The sequence below is a fragment of the Chanodichthys erythropterus genome, chromosome 16 (genome assembly GCF_024489055.1).
Source record: "Chanodichthys erythropterus isolate Z2021 chromosome 16, ASM2448905v1, whole genome shotgun sequence".
NCBI lineage: Eukaryota > Metazoa > Chordata > Actinopteri > Cypriniformes > Xenocyprididae > Chanodichthys > Chanodichthys erythropterus.
Genome location: NC_090236.1, coordinates 5,667,501 through 5,688,507, shown reverse-complemented (window position 1 = coordinate 5,688,507; position 21,007 = coordinate 5,667,501). Strand labels below are relative to the sequence as shown.

Genomic DNA, 21,007 nt, shown 5'->3' with positions numbered 1-21,007 from the left:
TACTGACCACAAACCCATTATACTTTATGCAATTTAGCAGAAGGCTAACAAGAAAAGCTTTTTGATCAGCTAGAACAAAACATGACCATAATGCATCAGGTTTTATAAATGGTTACTTCTTGAAAGGGAGTAGAATGTGGCACAAGTCCATCAATGTAATCACCTGCAAATCACTGTTGCCTACAGAGCCTCACAGACCGATGGTCATCCTAGAGAGGGGCCGGTTCACTTTTAGTGAATACGAGCAGCAGATCCGTGCTCGTCGAGATTTCATTCGCTGTGCCCGAACGGAAGCAGAGTCTGAGAAGAGGGTAAGATTACTTGTGTTAAACCACTTGCATTGCTGACTTCATGTTGATTGTCTTTTAAGAACATCATTACAGTATTACTGTACTTATTTGTTACTGCATGTGTGCCTCCCCCAGCTGGAGTTCGTGCGGAGACGCTATCATAAGGATCTGCTCTTAAACCCAGTCCTGATGCTTAACTTCTGCCCAGATTTGCTGTCAGAACCAACAGAACTGCAGCAGGCCAGCAGAGAACTCATCTTCCTCATTGACAACAGCAGCACAATGACACAGCACAACATCAACAAGATCAAGGTTCTTGCAATCTTCTGTATGAGCAGCTGCTCAACATTGCAGTGACATGCCAATTTTTTGTCTTTATTGATTCGGTACATACTTTTTTTTCTCAAACTGTTGTCATTGTTATAAAGCATAGAACACTGGTTCTTAATCTTTGTTGCCATCAGAATTTTGTTTTGTAAAGCAATTTTCCACCTACAAATGTTGAAACAAACAAAAATTAAAGTTGCAAGCAGCATTTATCGGGGTTCAAGCTTTTAAGACCTTTATGCCATTTATGGTGTTAGTTTCTAGGCTGACACGAAAGCATTTAAGATTTATAGGCTTTTGGATGGGGATACATTTCTGAATGATCCTGTTATGGCTATCCAAAAGATAAAGTTCAACAGTTTTAGATAATTATTGACCTAGAAATCTAGAGAATTATACTGCAGTGGTTTTGAGGTTGAGTGAAATACCTAGGATCTTAAAGCAAATTTTTAGAGAATGAGGAGATTCAACATATGCTATGAATATCGTCTATGTGTGATACGTAGCGCCACTTGGTGGCTGATTTCTTTCATACTTCACACAGACCGCTAGAGTCAAGAGTCAAATAGGTCCACCAAGTTTCGTTTTGACCGGCCTCCGTTAACCTGGTCAAACAGGTTTTAAAACTTTTTAGGCCAGTGGCATCCATGTTTTTTGAGAGACACGAAGGTCCTCATAGACACTCATGGCACCTTCGGCCAAGACACTGCATGCCAATTTTCAAGTCAATCGGATTAACGATTGCGTAGTTATTTGCCATTTTCATGTTTTTCTCCTGTTATAGCGCCACCAAGTGGACAATAGCTTTTCCACCATGGCAACTTGGACAAAGACAGTGCATGCCAATGTTCAAGTCAATTGGACTAACAGTTGCGTAGTTATAGCAGTTTTTATGTTTTTTCGTATTATAGCGCCACCAAGTGGTAATTCTCTGCAATTTTTTGTATGACCACAGAATGAACTTGTACTTGAGTATGACAAGTTTGGTGAAAATATCTCATTTCGTTCAAGAGTTATAACCATTTAAGTGAAAGTGGCCCTGCCTACTTCGAACATTTTGGCGTCCTGTCACGAGGGTGAATCACAGATCGAAATTCTTTTAATAACTTTTGCCAGGAAGGTCTCTAGATGATGTATATCAAGTATCATGTGAACTGGACAATTAATTTTTTTCGCATTGTTGATCGCTGTAGCTCCCCCTATTGGCCAATTGAGGTCATACCTTGTCAAGCTCTCCCCAAATTGAGACCTACCATCTGGCCAGGTTTCAAGCCTTTAGGCCTTACGGTTTGGTCTGCACAATCAGTCTTATGGCGGAATAATAATAATAATAATAAAAATCCTTACAATTACAATAGGGTTTCAGCATTTCATGCTTGAACCCCTAATACTGAAAGGATTTCACTCTGAATTTGCAGTATTATGCAAGTTGAAAATAACCATAAATGTTTCTTTGTGTTTTCATATTTTTGACAGGAGGCGATGTTGGTGGCCATCAAGAGTCTGCCAAGCCGCACCATGCTGAACATCGCTGGCATCTGCTCTACAGTCAGGCCTCTTTTCAGCTCCAGCAAGCAATGCACAGATGTGAGTCAAGTCAAGACACCTTTATTTATATAGCGCTTTATACAATACAGATTATTTCAAAGCTGTATCACAGTAATAAACAGGAATCAATGAACTCCATCAAATATAAGCAAATTCAAATTCTGCTGTAAAGCAGCTCTACAAATAAAATAGTGTCATTATTCAGCTCAAGTCAGTTCAGTGTTGGTTCAGTCCAGTTCAATTTCTGTAATGGCAGGTTCAGATTAAACAATATGATTTAGTTTGATGTATGGTGTCGTGATGATTCGTAAACGACAATGGCTGCCAGGATGCAAGAATCAATCGTTTTATCTCATATAGTGTGTCATAATGGACGACAACTTACGCCGCGTCTGTGACGCTCCATGATGTCCCGACAGAAAGACTAGAATGTTCACAGTTTGTTCACAGAAATGACATATACATTCTCTTTGTTTGTAGTGCCTCTATCACACAGGAAAGTGAGTGAGAACACAGACATACAATTTTATTCAAACCATACATCATCAATTGCGGTTCACTTCTGCAATTTACTACAATTGCGATCATAACAGCAGCGAACTGTACTGGAGTTCACATGAACCGAACCCCAGACCACCCTTTTTAGGAGTACCTGGTACGGTTCACGGGTGTGCACCAGAGTTCAGAAAACAGCGTTCACATCATCCAAATGAACCAAACTCTGATGTCGTTTGAACCTAGGTGTGCACCAAAAGTGCTAGTGTGAAAGCAAACTAAAGTTCATAAATTATTAAATGAGTTCAATTCAGATATAAGCAGCTCTACAGAAGACACTTTGAGACAGTTAAAGGTGCCCTAGAATTAAAAATTGAATTTATCTCGGCATAGTTAAATAACATACATGGAAATGACATACAGTGAGTCTCAAACTCCATTGTTTCCTCCTTCTTATATAAATCTCATTTGTTTAAAACACCTCCGAAAAACAGGCGAATCTCAACATAACACCGACTGATATGTAACAGTCGGGATTATTAATATGTGCGCCCCCAATATTTGCATATGCCAGCTCATGTTCAAGGCATTACACAAGGGAAGCCAGTATTAACCTCTGGATCTGTGCACAGCAGAATCATCAGACTACATAAGCAAGCAAGGACAATAGCGAAAAATGGCAGATGGAGCGATAATAACTGACATGATCCATGATATCATGATATTTTTAGTGATATTTGTAAACTGTCTTTCTAAATGTTTTGTTAGCATGTTGCTAATGTACTGTTCAATGTGGTTAAAGTTACCATCGTTTCTTACTGTATTCACAGAGACAAGAGCCGTCGCTATTTTCATTATTAAACACTTGCATATGTATAATTCATAAACACAACTTCATTCTTTATAAATCTCTCCAACAGTGTAGCATTAGCCTGTTAGCCACAGAGCACAGCCTCAAATTCATTCAGAATCAGATGTAAACATCCAAATAAATACAATACTCACATAATCCGACGCATGCATGCAGCATGCATGACGAACACTTTGTAAAGATCCATTTTGAGGGTTATATTAGCTGTGTGAACTTTGTTTATGCAATGATAGAGTCGAGAGCTCGGGAGGGGGCAGAGAGCGCGAGCAATTAAAGGGGCCGCAGCCTGAATCAGCGCATTCCTAATTATGCCCCAAAATAGGCAGTTAAAAAAGTTAATAAAAAAAAATCTGTGGGGCATTTTGAGCTGAAACTTCACAGACACATTCAGGGGACACCTTAGACTTATATTACATCTTGTAAAAAAACGTTCAATGACACTTTTAAAGGGATAGTTCACCCCAAAATGAAAACTGTCATTATTTGCTCACCCTCCTGTCATTCTAAACTCGTAAGACTTTTGTTCATCGTCAGAACACAAATTAAGATCTTTTTGATGAAATCTGTCTGTCCAATGACTGCCTTTGCAACTGACACTTCGACACTTCAAAAAGATCATAAAGAGATCGGAAAACTAATCTATATGAATCGAGCGGTTTAGTCCAAATTTTCTGAAGAGACTCAAACATAAGCAGAGGCTCAACCGACCATGAATAACACACAAGAAAAACCTCTTCCGGAAGCTCAAACGTGCTGCGTAACAGAAAAGAATGAACTTTGTTCTTGTGCGTTATTCATGTTCGGTTGAGCTTCTGCTTATGTTTGCTGATCAATGTTTACATGCAAGTAAAAGCCTTAAATCTTTTCATCATAAAAAGTGATCAAGTCTCTTCAGAAAATTTGGACGAAACCACTCGATTCATATGGATTAGTTTTCAGATCTCTTTATGAACTTTTTGAAGCATCAAAGGCAGTCAATGGAGAGACAGACATCTCTCAGATTAAAAAGATCTTAATTTGTGTTCCGAAGATGAACGGAAATCTTACGAGTTTGGAACGACATGAGGGTGAGTAATTAATGACATAATTTTCTTTTTGGGCTGAACTAACCCTTTAAATGTTGATTCAGTTGCAGAATTCCTCAATTATAAAATGAAGTTGATGCAGTCAAATTGCAGTATAATGCAGTATTACTAAATATTAAGAGTCAGATTTTCTACAAAGGGCAAATTATCATAAGACTGCAATCCCATAAAAGGGACAATGTTAGTAGAAAGTTCTGCAGGTGATCTACTGTGCAGCAAATTAAAGAACACAGAAGCGGACATGTAAACCGCAAAATGGGTTAAGACATGCTTTTTCTGTGTTCAGAAATGGCGCAAATACCAGTAATTTGACTACCACAAACATTAGTAAATCACGTGGCATTATATATTTAAATACTCTCCTTTCATAAATTTTGCATCTGAAGGGGAAGCTCCAACAACTGCATATGCAATAAGGTCATCTGCAAAAATAGCTGTCCACCTTTTCATTGCTAATTTTTCACTGCGTGCCTTTAGTAAATCCTTACAGTAGTTTTTTAATGCTAAAAGAAGGTTTTTGTCTTTTAAACCCCAAATAAGCAAGTCAAAGGCAACAGTGGCAAAGAACACAGGTGACAGAAATGAAGAAAAAAACCCTGCAAGAAACCAGACTCAGTTGGAGGGCCAGTTCTCTTCTGGCTGAATGAACAAACATGGTGTGATTTAATTCAAGCTGCACCACAATTCAGATTTGTAATTGTTTCTCCAGACTCATTTTAGATGTATTAGCGAAACAAATCATTGTGTTTATTTCAAGAGAAATTCAGATGGAGACTACACTGGTTCTGGATGTGAATGAGATGGTTGATGTTTACCTGTGAGCAGTGTTGGGGATGCATTACAATATTGCGTTACTCCCTTAAAAAGTATCATTGCATTACTCAAGACATAAAAACGTAGATTGGTCTAATTTGATACTAAAAAGTAAGACTGATTGCCCATTGACTAACTGCTAATTGGTCATACTAGTACTTAAGTCACAGTCTTAACATAATGGCTATGTTTATGCAACTGGCCCCTGGTGATAACAATCTCTGTCCAGTTCGCTACTACTGGTTGCCATGACGCTGCAATATCAGGTTCAAACAGGTCCAGGGTCTGGCAGGACAAAGTGTTTTAAAACAACGAGAGCCATATGGCACTGTCATGCATTTTACAGCATGCAATGATCAAAAACAAACTTGTTTTGCTCCATTATGCACCACTGCTCTACATCTCCATCACACAGGGCTTCTCTGGAGTTTTTCATTTCAACTTAAGCTCTATGAACCATATATACTTTTGAACTAATTTTAAAAACAAGGCTGTGGAATATTTCTTTAAAACATCACCGTTTATTATGTCAACACTAAAGGGAAATCTGCAATTCTCTCCCTCTGTTATTTCTCAGAGCACAGTGACTCAGGCATTGGAGTACATCCAGAAGATGCACACAGACCAAGGTGGCGCTAACCTGTGGGGGGCGCTGTCCTGGGTTTATCGGCAGCCCGTCCACCGCAGCTGCCCACGGCAGCTCTTCATCATCACGGCCGGAACCTTTAGCAATGTAGGCCGCGTGTTAGAACTGGTCAGGAGGAATGCCTGTAACGTCAGGTAAAAACTGTAACGTTTTGTACTATTAAAAACACTATGCCAAGTAACGCCAATACTATAAAATAATACAAAAATGTATCTAAACAGAACAGATTCTTATTCTGATCAGAACTTTTATTACCTGTTTCAGCAAAAACAACAACAAAAAAAAAAGTAAAAGGTAAAAGGCTGAAAAGCCAGATAAAACTCATTATCCATATCAGATAATCCACTCACACCCATTTTGCTGGAAATGCTAAGATTGCAAAGTAATTAATATCAATGTCAAATAGTTTTCTATAATCCTGCGAGCAACACATTTAAAACCAGCTATACACCTTTCACACCAGTACATTTTATTATATTTATTATATTTCGATTTAGCTTTTATTTGTACAGTTTTAGTAATTTAGTACTTCAACTTAAACATATTTTATTTCAATTAGTTGCAAGGCAGCCTTTATAAGTTTTTCATCAAATATTTATATTTTAATTTATTCCTGCTTTGTTTCAATTTTAAGCTAACATCTTTCAGACCAACTTCTAAAAAACAGCTCAACACATTTCACTCCAACCTTAAAACTAGCTAAACACATTTCACAATAGCAAACACATTTACTGGATTCTTCTACACAGAATAAAAAGTGCAATGTGAAATTCTGCATTATTATTATTATTACTACTACTATTATTATATTACAGCTATTAACAAATCCCCAACCAGTTACATAAAATAAAGCAGTAAAATAAAATTAGAACAGAATAATAAATAAAAACACAAATACATTATTGAAAAGGAAATAATAAAATAAAGGGGGTGCTCAGCATAATTTTGCCAAGACATCTTCCTGGATCAGCATATTTTGTTGATCATGGAACAACATTCGTCTGAAAATTTAGTTCTAACCCTATCCATACCCCTAAACTTAACCCTACTCATAACTTACCCCTAAAATCAGAGGAAGATTATGGTGAATAACACTTATGTAGAAGCACCAAACCCTGGTTGCAAGCCTAAACTTGACATAAACTGTAAACTTGTCCCTCAAATCTGATTGGTTTATTGGAATGTTGTTCCAGAATCAACAAAGATGTTGATCCAGGAACATGTTGTACTTGGTGAAATCATGTTCACCCTATAGAGTCAGTACGTTATCCAAAAGGGATGCAGAAAATGTCTAGGGAGGTATTTACTAATGTTAACCTCAATGACTGATGAATTGAGATCTCACTTGAGAGCCCAATCACCTTCGAGTGGTAACAGAACAAACCAATGCACAATGGTGAGTGAGATTCGCGACGCGAGTCGCACCCTTGCTTCTGGGTATATAAAGGCAGAATGCAAATACTCACATTAAGTTTTCTGCTGTGGAGCCAAGATGAAACCCGTACAGCAAGGTACAGGAGTTGTGGCGACAGGAGTTGACGTCTCTGAGAGCTGTTCTGAGGTTCTTAAGCTCTGCATATGGTCCACATACAGACACAGGGCACGAACAGGACAAAGCATTCAAAGGCTGGGTCTGCTTCCTCCGGGGGCAATGCTTGCAAATTCACCACCTGGTCCCTGAAAGGAGTAGTGGGAACTTTGGGCATGTATCCATGCCGGGGTCTCAGGATTAAGTGAGAGTCAGCCGGCCCGAATTCTAGGCATGCTTTGTTGACCGGAAATGTCTGCAGGTCCCCCACCCTCTGGATGGATGTGAGCGCAGTCAGGAGCACCTTCTTAAGGGACATGATCTTTATCTCCACTGACTGTGAGGGCTCAAAGGATGCTCTCTGTTGGGCTGCTAAGACCAGAGAGAGATCCCAAGAGGGGACCTCTCAAGAACCTGACCACCAGGTCGTGTTTCCCCAAAGACTTACCCTCTACTGCATTGTGATGTGTGGCAATAGCGGCAACATGCACTTTCAGGATGGAGGAAGACAGTCTTCGCTGGAAAGAAAGCACAACATTGACAGGGCATCTATGGGGTCTTCCCTGCGGGAAGAACACCAAACAATAAAGAGGTTCCACTTCTAAGCATAAAGGCACCTCGTAGATGGGGCTCTCGCTGAAGTGATAGTGTCAACTATCCCCGGAGGTAAGCCAATTCTCCGCGTCCTGTCTAAAGACCACATGTGGAGGTTCCAGAGATCTGGACATGGTTGCCAAATGGTGCCCTGTCCCTGAGAAAGAAGTTCCTTCCTCAGGGGAATCCGCAGGAAGGGGCTGTCATAAGGAGCATTGGATCTGCCTCCAGCACAGGTGGGCCAGTACAATGCAACAATCAAGACCTGTTCCTCGTTCTCCCTGACCTTGCACAGTGTCTCACTGGAGTAAACACATACTTGCATACCTGAGTCGCTTCTGACTCCATAGGAGGAGATGGCAGGTGAGTTGCGACATACGACGGGAGCATAGACAGTATTGGAAGAAACCTGCGCAGGGCAAGTTGTAATGCTAGCAACTCAAGGAAATTGATATGCCACTGTAGGCGAGGTCCTGCCCGAGGTCCATGCCTGGACACTTGTTCTAGGGGCACTCCTGCCCATAGAAAATCAAGGTCCGACCATGGGCTGAACTTATGGCAACAGATCAGAGTGATTTCCACTCGATGTGTTTCACGGTGCCATGCCCATCTCGGGACTCTGCCATGAAGTCAGTGTTGAAGTGGTCTCATATGAAGCAATCCGAGCAAGTGACCGTGGCTGTGGATGCCATATGCCCCTCGATCACTGCAAACCAATCTTGGGTGCAAATGCATGTGAGAATGCGTTTCTGCGTCAGCATCTTGAGCGGGAGGTTGTGAAGGGCCTGGTTCAAGAAGCGCAGATCCAAGATCATCGTAACCCACTGTCTTTCTTGAGCACAATGAAGTATGGGCTGTAAAACCCTGACCTCATGTTGGCTGGAGGGACCAGCTCTATCGCGTCCTTCAGCGGTAGGACAGCAATCTCTGCAGTCTGACCGTCCAAATTATCTCAGCTGAAGCTGAGAGAAATAATTTCATTCTACTGTGGTTCACATTATACAGCACAAAGTTTCCCCTCTCATAAAACACTGACTGATATTTAGAAAGAAATGCTCTTCAACAAACACAGACACACACACGCACGCACACATATAGCTTTCACTGTACTGGAACACAGACTCGTTATTGATACTCAGTCAAGACATTTAAAAGCCTTCGACCCAGACGGAGCAGACCTGAATTCCAAACAGCTTGTGTTGTGTGTGTGTGTCGTCTGGCTTCTGTTTCCCTTTAGACATTTAATTAGTGAAATGGTCCAGATTATTGTCAGGGGAATACTAAACATATTCCCTTTTCTCTCACTCTCAATCAAGCACACTGTCAATCCACTGGAGACAAACATGTATGTCTTGAGGCATGAGAAATCCTTCTTGAAATGTTCTTATAGAAATTAAACCATACAGTCTACATGCCTATATATTACATATATATATTGCATATATATATATAGACAGAGAGAAAGAAAGAAAGCAAGCTTGCATTTAAGTACCTTTTTATGACTTGTTTTGGTGTTGTTACAGGTGTTTCGGCCTGGGTCTTGGTCCTCAAGCCTGTCGAAGGCTACTGCAGGGCGTTGCCAAGGTTACGGGAGGCAGTATGGAGTTTCTCAGTGAGGAAGAGAGGCTTCAGCCAAAGGTGCGAAAGTGCACAGCGCCCTCTACAGGGGCCAGAGACAGAACCGCTATTATCAAATCTGCTTTCATGACATGCTGAGGACCTTTTGATTTAAAATGTGCTTTTACGGAAGTTAAAACAAATTGTTATTGTTTGTTATTGTTATAAAAGTACAATAGTTTATATTATCAGGGATGTGATCAGTTTAGGAAAAAAATGTTTTTCTCCATTCTAAGACTACCATTCTATTACCATTGCAATAATACTATAGTATTATAAAATAAAACACACGTCTTTAGAAGTAATAATAATAATTATTATTAATATTTTAAAAAATTATACTTTTAAATTAATTTTAAAATTTAAACAAATCAATACATATATTCAATATATCAATGTATTACTATTGCAATAATACTGTTGTTCTACAAAATAAAAAAAAGTATTTTTTTATAGTAATAATAATTATTATTATTTTATTTTACAGAACAACAGTACAGTTACAAAACTATTATTTATAGCTATCTTAATTTCTTAATTACTGTAGTTTTTATTTTGGTATCTTACAGGTACCTGAAAACAATATAAAACTAGCCAAATTATTTAGTACCTATTTAGATATGTAGAATGTAGAATTTTATGAATGATGGGCATCTAAATTACAAAATCGTGTTGTGGCGATACCATGATAAGTGATGGCATTACATGGTAAAACTTTAGTACCACGGTAGAGAAATTCAAAATACTTATAAGTGTTCCATGGTACTTGTACTTGTTTAATATACCATGGAAGTACAGTGTTACCATGTCTAAAAAACATGGAAATCTGCAGAGTTTTCTTTAAAAAAAAAGAAAAATGTTGTTGTGTATTTATTAACGTTTCAATTATTCTCTACAGTTGGTTAAATGTCTAAAGAAAGCTCTGGAACCCGTATTGACGGATGTACGGATTGACTGGTATGTGCCGGATAATGTCGAGGCCCTTCTCTCACCAAATGAAATTCCTCCGCTCTACCCAGGCAGCTGCCTGATTGGCTACTGCACGCTCTATGACGTATCTGGATTCAGGACCCAGAAAAGTGAGGTGAGAGGCTGTACATCACCGTACTTTGTTTCTTCTGTTCAATATATGCCAAATGAAGTATTGTTAATATAAACTATATGCATTCAGTTGTATAAAGTCTTGCATAAATTTGTGTGTGTAAGCAGGTGAAGCCTCATGCATACAGAAGCCACCAACGTGATTCAGCGGGGTCAGTTTTTGAGCTCTCTCCCTCCACTTCCGAGCTTCTTCAGCCTCTGGTCCCCCCGGAGGAGCGCGAGAGAGATGCTGTAAAAGAGTGCGGGGTGGAGGGAGACTTTGAAGAAGCATTGAGGGAAATTTCTCGAGAAATCTCATCGGAATTCTCCTGCGCACATGCCACCGATAATGCTGTCAGCCCGGGTAAGACTATGGGATCTGTTTAAGATTTAAGTGCATTGCATTGTGGGATTGCACATAATGTACTCAGGTTGTATGTAGTACAGTGGTTCTCAGCCTTTTTCACTTCAAGGCCCCCCCTTACTTACAATGTCCACCTGATAAAATATTTTAGAACTTGGCATAACTAGAAAGATGTATAATCATAATCATTGTATAAAAATAAACAAATAATAAGAAATGTCTTGATTTTTACTTGTTTTAGCTTATTTTAATGTTTTTCTTTTTTTTTTTTTAATAGTTTGAAGTCATCTTGAGGCCCTCTTGGGAATTTGTTGAGGGCCCTGGTTGAGATCCACTAATGTAGTAGTAGTGCACAGTATACATAATGCATAATTAAAGGGATAGTTTGCCTAAAAATGAAAATTATCCCATGATTCACTCACCCTCAAGCCATCCTAGGGGAATATGACTATCTTATTTCATACAAACTCAGTCAGAGATATATTAAAAAATATCCTTAGTCCTCCAAGGTTTATAATGGTTATGAATGGCTGCCCAAATTTTAAAGACAAAAAAATTAAAATGCACCCATCCATAAAAATGGGCACCGGAAGCTCGTTATTTTATTTTATAAAGCTTTAAATAAGGATATTTGTCTTACACAAACACATCGATTCACTTAAGAAGGCCTTTATTAACCCCCAAGGAGTTGTATGGATTCGTTTTTTTTATGGATGGGTGCATTTTTTTCTTGTCTTCAAAATTTGGGAAGCCATTCACAACCATTATAAACCTTGGAGGACTAAGGATATATTTTTAAATATATCACTGATTGTGTTCATCTGAAAGAAGATAGTCATATTCACCTAGGATGGCTTGGCTGAGGGTGAGTAAATCATGGAATAATTTTCATTTTTAGGTGAACTATCCATTTAAAGCGATAATCCACACAAAAAATAAACCTGTATACATTTTTTCTTCTGTGTAACACTATGTTGGTAACCAAACAGTTTTGGTTCCCATTGACTTTCATTGTATTTTTTGTCCATACAATGGAAATCTCTAGGAACCAAAACTGTTTGGTTATCAGCATTCTTCAAGAAGAAAAAGTCATAATTGAACAAAACAAGCATGAATAAATGGATGGATCATTTTCACTTTAAAAAAGTAGTAGGAGCCATTTTAAACATAACTGTTATCTACAGGTGGCGACACTGACTACAGCACCGGTGATGTGCGCTGGCGTATTCAACAGGATTCGTATGTTCAGGATCAGTATGTGTTGACACACTGTTCTCTGAGCAGTGAGAGGGCCTTCTCGTCTGTTTCTCCCCAAGCAGAGAGTTCTGTGCTGGGCATGGGTTCTCTGCCACATGGCTTGGAGAAAATGGAGCCCACACAGGGTAGAGGCCTCTCGCGCTGGGAAACTCCATGGACTCAGAACGCCACCTCTTCAGGAGACACAGATTCTGCATCAGGGAAGGTGACAGCAGCAATAACATTTGTATTTAAGAATTCACTTAAAGCTGCAGTCCGCGATTTTTGGCCCTCTAGTGGTTAATAAACAGAACTGCATGCGTCTTGCAGAAGAACATTGTAGCCGGAGCTACTTTTCTCTGTGTATGTCTATGGCGAGTCTCGCAGTTACTGTGATACTCTGCGGCGGGTCCTACCAGTCCGGTCTGAAATAGTCAGAATATAAACACTTATTATAAGTGTACCATAATTGTTCAGGGTAAGACAAAAACATGGATTGGAAAATGGATTCATGTTGTACATTATCACTATATAATTTTTGTAAATTTTGAACACAAAAAAACGTTACGGACAGCAGCTTTAAAGGAACACTCCACTTTTTTTTTGAAAATAGGCTCATTTTCCAACTCCCCTAGAGTTAAACAGTTGAGTTTTACCGTTTTCGAATCCATTCAGCCGATCTCCGGTTCTGGCGGTACCACTTTTAGCATAGCTTAGCATATTTCATTGAATCTGATTAGACCGTTAGCATTGCCCTTAAAAATGACTAAAGAGTTTTGATATTTTTCCTATTTAAAACTTGACTCTTCTGTAGTTAAATTGTGTACTAAGACCGGCGGAAAATGAAAAGTTGCGATTTTCTAGGCTGATATGGCTAGGAACTATACTCTCATTCCGGCGTAATAATCAAGGAACTTTGCTGCCGTTCCATGGCTGCAGCAGTGCAATGATATTACGCAGCGTCTCTCACAAACGTCTCCATGGTTGCAAGGCACGTTCCCTGTGCAAGCAGGGGCTCACGGGCGCTGCGTAATATCATTGCACTGCTGCAGCCATGGAACGGCAGCAAAGTTCCTTGATTATTACGCCTGAATGAGAGTATAGTTCCTAGCCATATCAGCCTAGATAATCACAACTTTTTATTTTCTGTCGGTCTTAGTACACGATTTAACTACAGAAGAGTCAAGTTTTAAATAGGAAAAATATCAAAACTCTTTGGTCACTTTTAAGCGCGATGCTAACGGTCTAATCAGATTCAATGAACTATGCTAAGCTATGCTAAAAGTGGTACCGCCAGAACCGGAGAACGGCTGAATGGATTCGAAAACGGTAAAACTCAATTGTTTAACTCTAGGGGAGTTGGAAAATTAGCCCTATTTTCAAATAAGTGGAGTGTTCCTTTAATATAGAGTAAAGAGAGTTTAACGTCAATTTACATGTGCAGTGCAGTACCAGTAATCTAAAATACCCTGAAAAAGAAATTTACACACAAAATAAAATGAAAATAAAGCAGATTTAAAGCTGAATTATTCACACATTAAAATAACTCCTTTAGGTAACAACTGCCAATATTATATTTTGCAGTTTATACTGGAAAAAGCAGTAGTTTTTGAAACAGTATTTTGACTGTTTCCAATTTACCAATTAAAGTATTGTTGCTGTTAACTTGGAAATTGACTCATATTGAAATGCCCACAAGACTATGGGATCTGTGTAGATTTAAGGGCATTTTGGGATATCACAAAGTATGCTTAGGTTGTATGTAGTAGTAGTAAATTCACTATAGTTTAAAAAATTGTAATAAAATATGACAAGATCTGACAAGAAAAAATAATCTTAATTATGCCAGATAACACTTAAGCAAAACATGGTCAGGTCAAAGTGTCTGAATAATTTTTGGTTCCAAAATTTTATCAATTTTACTGATTGATTGACTATTGATTTTTGGGTATAATATGTCACAGTTTACTTTATTTTGCTATCCTAACTTACATAAATAGAATTACATTACTATAGTGTCCTGCACCCACTAGTAAAAATATATAAAAAATGTCTGAATAATTTTTGGTTTGACTATGTTTCTGTAGGCTGGCAAGCTCTTAGACCGTGATGAGTCTCGTCGCAGGCAGAGGGCGCTAGCTCGCTCTGCTCTGGCTGGCCGAAGTTTCTCATCTCCGCAGGGTGACCTGGACATGCACCGCCTGAGGAGGGCACTAGAGAGGGTCTCATTTGAGCAGGCCCTGGGAGGCCGACTGGAGGAGAGTGACACAGACACCCAAAGCACTTCACGAGGAGGTTTATCACACCCCAGTCTGACTGACTCCAGTGAGGGGAAACAGTCTACAGTCATATACCTTTATGAATCAACATAAACACACAGATGCATATAAAATATGGTCCAAATGTTAAATAATCTTTTTCTTTTCATCTACCACTATTTGTCCAGATGGCCTCCTGTTCCCTGCTTCCCCACTAGACTGGGACACTTTCACCGATCCTGAATGCCTGTTTTCAGCTGCTCCTCCAGGTGAGTTCCAGGCTCCAGGGGCCCAGTGTCGCTCAGTGATCCATGGCAAGCTGGGAGGACGGCCCGTATCCTGGGAGGTCCATGTGGATCTGTCCCTTTTGTGGGACACTGAGATCTCAGCAACCCTGCCCACCAGCACCGGGGCCTGGGATGAGATTATCCACCAGCTGACCGCACAATCTGTCATCACAGACTTCGAAAACATGGCGGAGAAAGAAACAGATATTGAAGTTGAAAGAGGTCTGATAAGAATAAGAGTTAAAAACAAAATATTTGGATTTTAAATCAAGTTATTAACAAGCAGTTTCACTGTTCCATTAACGGTTTCTATTGTTTGGATGTGTGTTCTTTTACTGATATGTACGTAGGTCCTTGCAAGCGGTACAGAATGAAAGCGATCCAGACCAGCAAAAGCTGTGGAATTGTCTGCATGTACACAAGCTTCACCACCACAGACACCAATGCACGACGCACAGGTACACACAAACAGCACATGTACACCACACGCAATCTCACAAAGACTGTGACACAAAACAGATATGCTTATCTAACAGGTACATGTTTTATTGATGAATGAAATGAAATTCACCTGTGTGTGTGCCAGGTGTGCGGTTTGGGACAAGACACAGTTCTCATTCTGGCAGCAGAAGACAAAAGTTGTGTTCAGTGGGATTTAGACGCCCCCCGTCCAGCAGAGGCAGTGAAGAGACAGAAGATACACACACCTCGACAGGTATCTTATCAATTTTATATATATATATATATATATATATATATATATATATATATATAGATATATATATATACACACACAATGTTTTCAACATTGATAAGGAATATTTCTTGAGCATCAGATCAGCATATTAGAATGATTTCTGAAGGATCATGTGAGACTGAAGAATGGAGTAATCATGCTGAAAATTCAGCTTTGCCATCACAGGAATAAATTACTATTACTAATATTTTAAAATATATTCATATAGAAAAAAATATTATTTTAATTGTAATAATATTATTTTGTAGTATTATTTTATTTTTATTTTTCATCTTTAAACACCAACATAGATACCTAAAAAGAAAACTCATCTGAAATACAAAGACAAGAAACCACAAGGCTATAAAACAATGGGTCTCATTCACTAAGCATACACACAAATTTGTGTGTAAGATGTGCATAGGAACAATTGGACAAATCATGACAACAATTTATGACAAAATATAGGAACAACTGAAAGCACTCAGACGAAAAAAGAGAGCTTACTCTGTACAACCTTATAATCATGTTAAGAAGTTATATAAATATGAATTTTCATCCTAACAAGACTATAATTATATTAACGTATGTTACATCAATTGTATTACATAATCAATATATAAAATTACAACCCGAAATACAGAAATGAAAACTGAAAAGACTTTCAAATCACATGAGCTAATATTTTATTCACAATAGAACATAGATAACAAATGTTTAGACAGAGAACTTTACACTTTTATCCACTAAATGAGCTCATTTCAAATTTGATGCCTGCTACAGGTCTCAAAAAGGTTGGCACAGGGGCAACAAATGGCTGAAAAAGCAAGACATTTTGAAAAGATTCAGCTGGGAGAACATCTAGCAACTAATTAAGTTAATTGATATCAGGTCTGTAACATGATTAGCTATAAAAGGGATGTCTTAGAAAGGCAGACTCTCTCAGAAGTAAAGATGGGCAGAACTTTGAAAGAGTGCATAAAAAGATTGTGGAATATTTTTAAAACAATGTTCCTTAACGTCAGATTGCAAAGGCTTTGCAAATCTCATCATCTACAGTGCATAACATCATCAAAAGATTCAGAGAAACTGGAGAAGTCTCTGTGCGTAAGGGACAAGGCTGAAAACCTTTATTGGATGCCCGTGGTTTTTCCAGAAACCACTGTCGGTAAACACAATCCGCCGTGCCATCTACAGATGGCACTACAAACTAAAGCTCTATCATGCAAAAAGGAAACCATATGTGAATATGGTCCAGATGCGCCATTGTGTCCTGTGGGCCTAGGTTCATTTAAAATGGAAAAGTGGAAAAGTGGGAAAAGTGTTCTATGGTCAGACGAGTCCAAATTTGACATTCTTGTTGGAAATCACAGATGCCATGTCCTCCGGGCTAAAGAGGAGGGAGACCTTCCAGCATGTTATCAGCATTCAGTTCAAAAGCCAGCATCTCTGATGGTATGGGGATACGTATGGGCAGCTTGCATGTTTTGGTAGCCACTATGAATGCAGAGAGGTATATAAAGGTTTCCTGACGTCGTCTATTTCAGGCCTTGTGTATTTCAGCAGGACAATGCAAAACCTCATACTGCAGCTATTACAATCTTTCACCTGTAAAGAAAAATATTTCAAAGATGACCACGAACTCTTCAGCAGCTGGAAACCTATATCAGGCAAGAATGGGATCAAATTCCAACACCAAAATTTCAGAAACTCATAACCTCAATGCCCAGATGTCTTCAAACTGTTTTGAAAAGAAGAGGAGATGCTACACCATGGTAAACATGCCCCTGTCCCAAATATTTTCAGACCTGTAGTAGGCATAAAATTTTAAATGAGCTCATTTTGAGCATAAAATTGTAAAATTTCTCATTTAAACATTTATGTTATCTATGTTCTATTGTGAATAAAATATTGGCTCATATGATTTGAAAGTCTTTTTGTTTTCATTTTATTCAAATTAAAAAATACAAACCCGATTCCAAAAAAGTTGGGACACTGTACAAATTGTGGATAAAAAAGGAATGCAAAAATGTACAAATCTCATAAACTTATATTTTATTCACAATAGAATATAGATAACATATCAAATGTTTAAATGAGAAATTTTACAATTTTATGCTCAAAATGAGCTCATTTAAAATTTACACACATTAAAAACATTTTAAAATGTCATGCCAAATATTGGCTCATTTTGGATTTCATGAGAGCTAAACATTCCAAAAAAGTTGGGACAGGTAGCAATAAGAGGCCGGAAAAGTTAAATGTACATATAAGGAACAGCTAGAGGACCAATTTTCAACTTAATAGGTCAATTGGCAACATGATTGGGTATAAAAAGAGCCTCTCAGAGTGGCAGTGTCTCTCAGAAGTCAAGATGGGCAGAGGATCACCAATTTCCCCAAATGCTGCGGCGAAAAATAGTGGAGCAATATCAGAAAGGAGTTTCTCAGAGAAAAATTGCAAAGAGTTTGAAGTTATCATCATCTGCAGTGCATAATATCATCCAAAGATTCAGAGAATCTGGAACAATCTCTGTGCGTAAGGGTCAAGGGCGGAAAACCATACTGGATGCCCGTGATCTTCGGGCCCTTAGACGGCACTGCATCACATACAGGAATGCTACTGTAATGGAAATCACAACATGGGCTCAGGAATACTTCCAGAAAACATTGTCAGTGAACACAATCCACCGTGCCATTCGTCGTTGCCAGCTAAAACTCTATAGGTAAAGAAAAAAGCCATATCTAAACATGATCCAGAAGCGCAGGTGTTTTCTCTGGGCCAAGGCTTTTTTAAAATGGACTGTGGCAAAGTGGAAAACTGTTCTGTGGTCAGACGAATCAAAATTTGAAGTTCTTTTTGGAAAACTGAGACGCCATGTCATCCGGACTAAAGAGGACAAGGACAACCCAAGTTGTTATCAGTGCTCAGTTCAGAAGCCTGCATCTCTGATGGTATGGGGTTGCATGAGTGTCTGTGGCATGGCCAGCTTACACATCTGGAAAGGCACCATCAATGCTGAAAGGTATATCCAAGTTCTAGAACAACATATGCTCCCATCCAGATGTCGTCTCTTTCAGGGAAGACCTTGCCTTTTCCAACATGACAATGCCAGACCACATACTGCATCAATTACAACATCATGGCTGCGTAGAAGAAGGATCCGGGTACTGAAATGGCCAGCCTGCAGTCCAGATCTGTCACCCATAGAAAACATTTGGCACATCATAAAGAGGAAGATGCGACAAAGAAGACCTAAGACAGTTGAGCAACTAGAAGCCTGTATTAGACAAGAATGGGACAACATTCCTATTCCTAAACTTGAGCAACTTGTCTCGTCAGTCTGCAGACATTTGCAGACTGTTATAAAAAGAAGAGGGGATGCCACACAGTGGTAAACATGGCCTTTTCCCAACTTTTTTGAGATGTGTTGATGCCATGAAATTTAAAATAAACTTATTTTTCCCTTAAAATGATACCTTTTCTCAGTTTAAACATTTGATATGTCATCTACGTTGTATTCTGAATAAAATATTGAAATGTGAAACTTCCACATCATTGCATTCTGTTTTTATTCACAATTTGTACAGTGTCCCAACTTTTTTGGAATCGGGTTTGTAATAAAATTATTAAATAATACAATTTAATCAAAAATACATTTCATCACATACAGTGATTATGTTCAGCTGCAAGGTTTCTCTGAATAATGCAGTGTATGTACAGCTGGCTCATGAGAGGTCTGTAATCTGGGTCTGTATGAAAGTTGTTTATTGTGAGTATGGCATGCGTAGCATTGCTCGAGGATCAGGAGACAGCGTGTCTTTAAACAGCGGCATTTCTCATGAAAGAGACATAAGACTAAAGAAAGCGTGCGCAGAAAGCCTTTATATGGACATGGTTTGGGCGCATTTTATGCAAATGACTAACCTTGTGCACATGGCCGCTCATTTACAATACTCCAAAATAAGAACGAGTTTAAGAACAAATTCATATGTGATTTTTCGTGAGTTCTGTGTGTACAAAAATGAAATAATCCACGCAATTATTAGTGAATAAGACCCAATGTCTTTGCATTCTGTTCAGTGCAACTCTGAATTTATGTTCTGTTTTCTTGGACGCAGACAGAGAAGATACACCTGCATCCCCTTGTAGCATGACATCCTGGGATAGCAGTGAGTATAGGAGAAAAAAAAGAATGCTTTAAAAGGATAGTTCACCCAAAAATGAAAATTGTCATCATTTACTCAACCTCATGTTGTTTTAAACCCGCAAGACTTTTGTTCATCTTTGGAACACAAATGAATTTGTTTGTGATGAAATCTGAGAGATTTCTGTCCTTCCATTGACAGTCTATAAGTACCACTTTGACAGTTCAAAAGGTTCATAAAGAGATCATAAAACTAATCCATATGAATTGAGCAGTTTAGTCCACATTGTCTGAAGAGACACGATGGCTTTAGATGATAAACAGATTGAATTTAGGCTTTTATTTGCATATAAACATTCATCAACAAACACATCGGTTATGGTAAATGGAAGCTCAAGCAGTTATGCTTGAAGTGCGAGAACCAGTGTGGTTCATTATTGTGTTACACAGCACGCTTGAGCTTCGGCAAGAGGTTTGTTTCTGGCACGTCAAGCTGTTTTGGTTGAGCTTCTAAATTCGCTGATCAGTGTTTATATGTGAATAAAAGCCTAAATTAAATATTTTTATCATATAAAGCAATCAAGTCTCTTCAGAAAATTTAGACTAAACCGCTCAATTCACATGGATTAGTTTTACGATCTTTTTATGAACTTTTTGAAGTGTCAAAATCTCAGTTGCGTAGCTGTCAATGGAGGGACAGAAATCTCTCAGATATCATCAAAAAGATCTTCATTCGTGTTCCAAAGATGAACGAAAGTGTTACGGTTTGAAACGACATGAGGGTGAGTAATCAATGACAGAATTTTCATTTTTGGTTGAACTAACCCTTTAAGGTGCGGTCACATGACAAAAAAGGTCTAAGGTCTAAAGTGTAGCGATGCATTAAGCATGAAGTCAGTTTCAAACCAAGCAGCTTTCTGTTGCTCAATGCTGTGGAATTTGAGAAGGAAACTTTTTCACCGAACAACAGTAAGTGCGACCGCACCTATTGATTATACCTTAAAAAAATGATCCAACATTTCAATGGTGAATTGTAGGAGTAATGATGAAGGTGTGTCTTTCAGGTACGGGAGGGAGCGTCAGTC

The 21,007-nt window shown here is 38.7% G+C and overlaps 1 protein-coding gene across 3 annotated transcripts in view; it reads left to right on the top strand.

Moving 5' to 3' along the window:
* The window catches only part of vwa5b2 (von Willebrand factor A domain containing 5B2), a 39,097-nt gene that overhangs the window by 15,834 nt on the left and 2,256 nt on the right, over positions 1 to 21,007 (top strand). Inside the window, exons 7-20 of one of the 3 annotated variants that reach the window (XM_067362891.1) lie at positions 187 to 311; positions 426 to 602; positions 2,094 to 2,204; positions 6,007 to 6,209; positions 9,721 to 9,835; positions 10,713 to 10,898; positions 11,024 to 11,258; positions 12,443 to 12,720; positions 14,582 to 14,819; positions 14,941 to 15,261; positions 15,390 to 15,497; positions 15,626 to 15,754; positions 19,897 to 19,947; positions 20,987 to 21,007. The exon at positions 20,987 to 21,007 is cut by the window's right edge and continues 55 nt beyond it. In XM_067362891.1, the coding sequence (XP_067218992.1) occupies positions 187 to 311; positions 426 to 602; positions 2,094 to 2,204; positions 6,007 to 6,209; positions 9,721 to 9,835; positions 10,713 to 10,898; positions 11,024 to 11,258; positions 12,443 to 12,720; positions 14,582 to 14,819; positions 14,941 to 15,261; positions 15,390 to 15,497; positions 15,626 to 15,754; positions 19,897 to 19,947; positions 20,987 to 21,007 (2,298 nt within the window). Of the gene's footprint in view, positions 1 to 186; positions 312 to 425; positions 603 to 2,093; positions 2,205 to 6,006; positions 6,210 to 9,720; positions 9,836 to 10,712; positions 10,899 to 11,020; positions 11,259 to 12,442; positions 12,721 to 14,581; positions 14,820 to 14,940; positions 15,262 to 15,389; positions 15,498 to 15,625; positions 15,755 to 19,896; positions 19,948 to 20,986 lie in introns of all 3 variants that reach the window. The other 2 variants (XM_067362890.1, XM_067362892.1) reach the window with 2 other exon arrangements.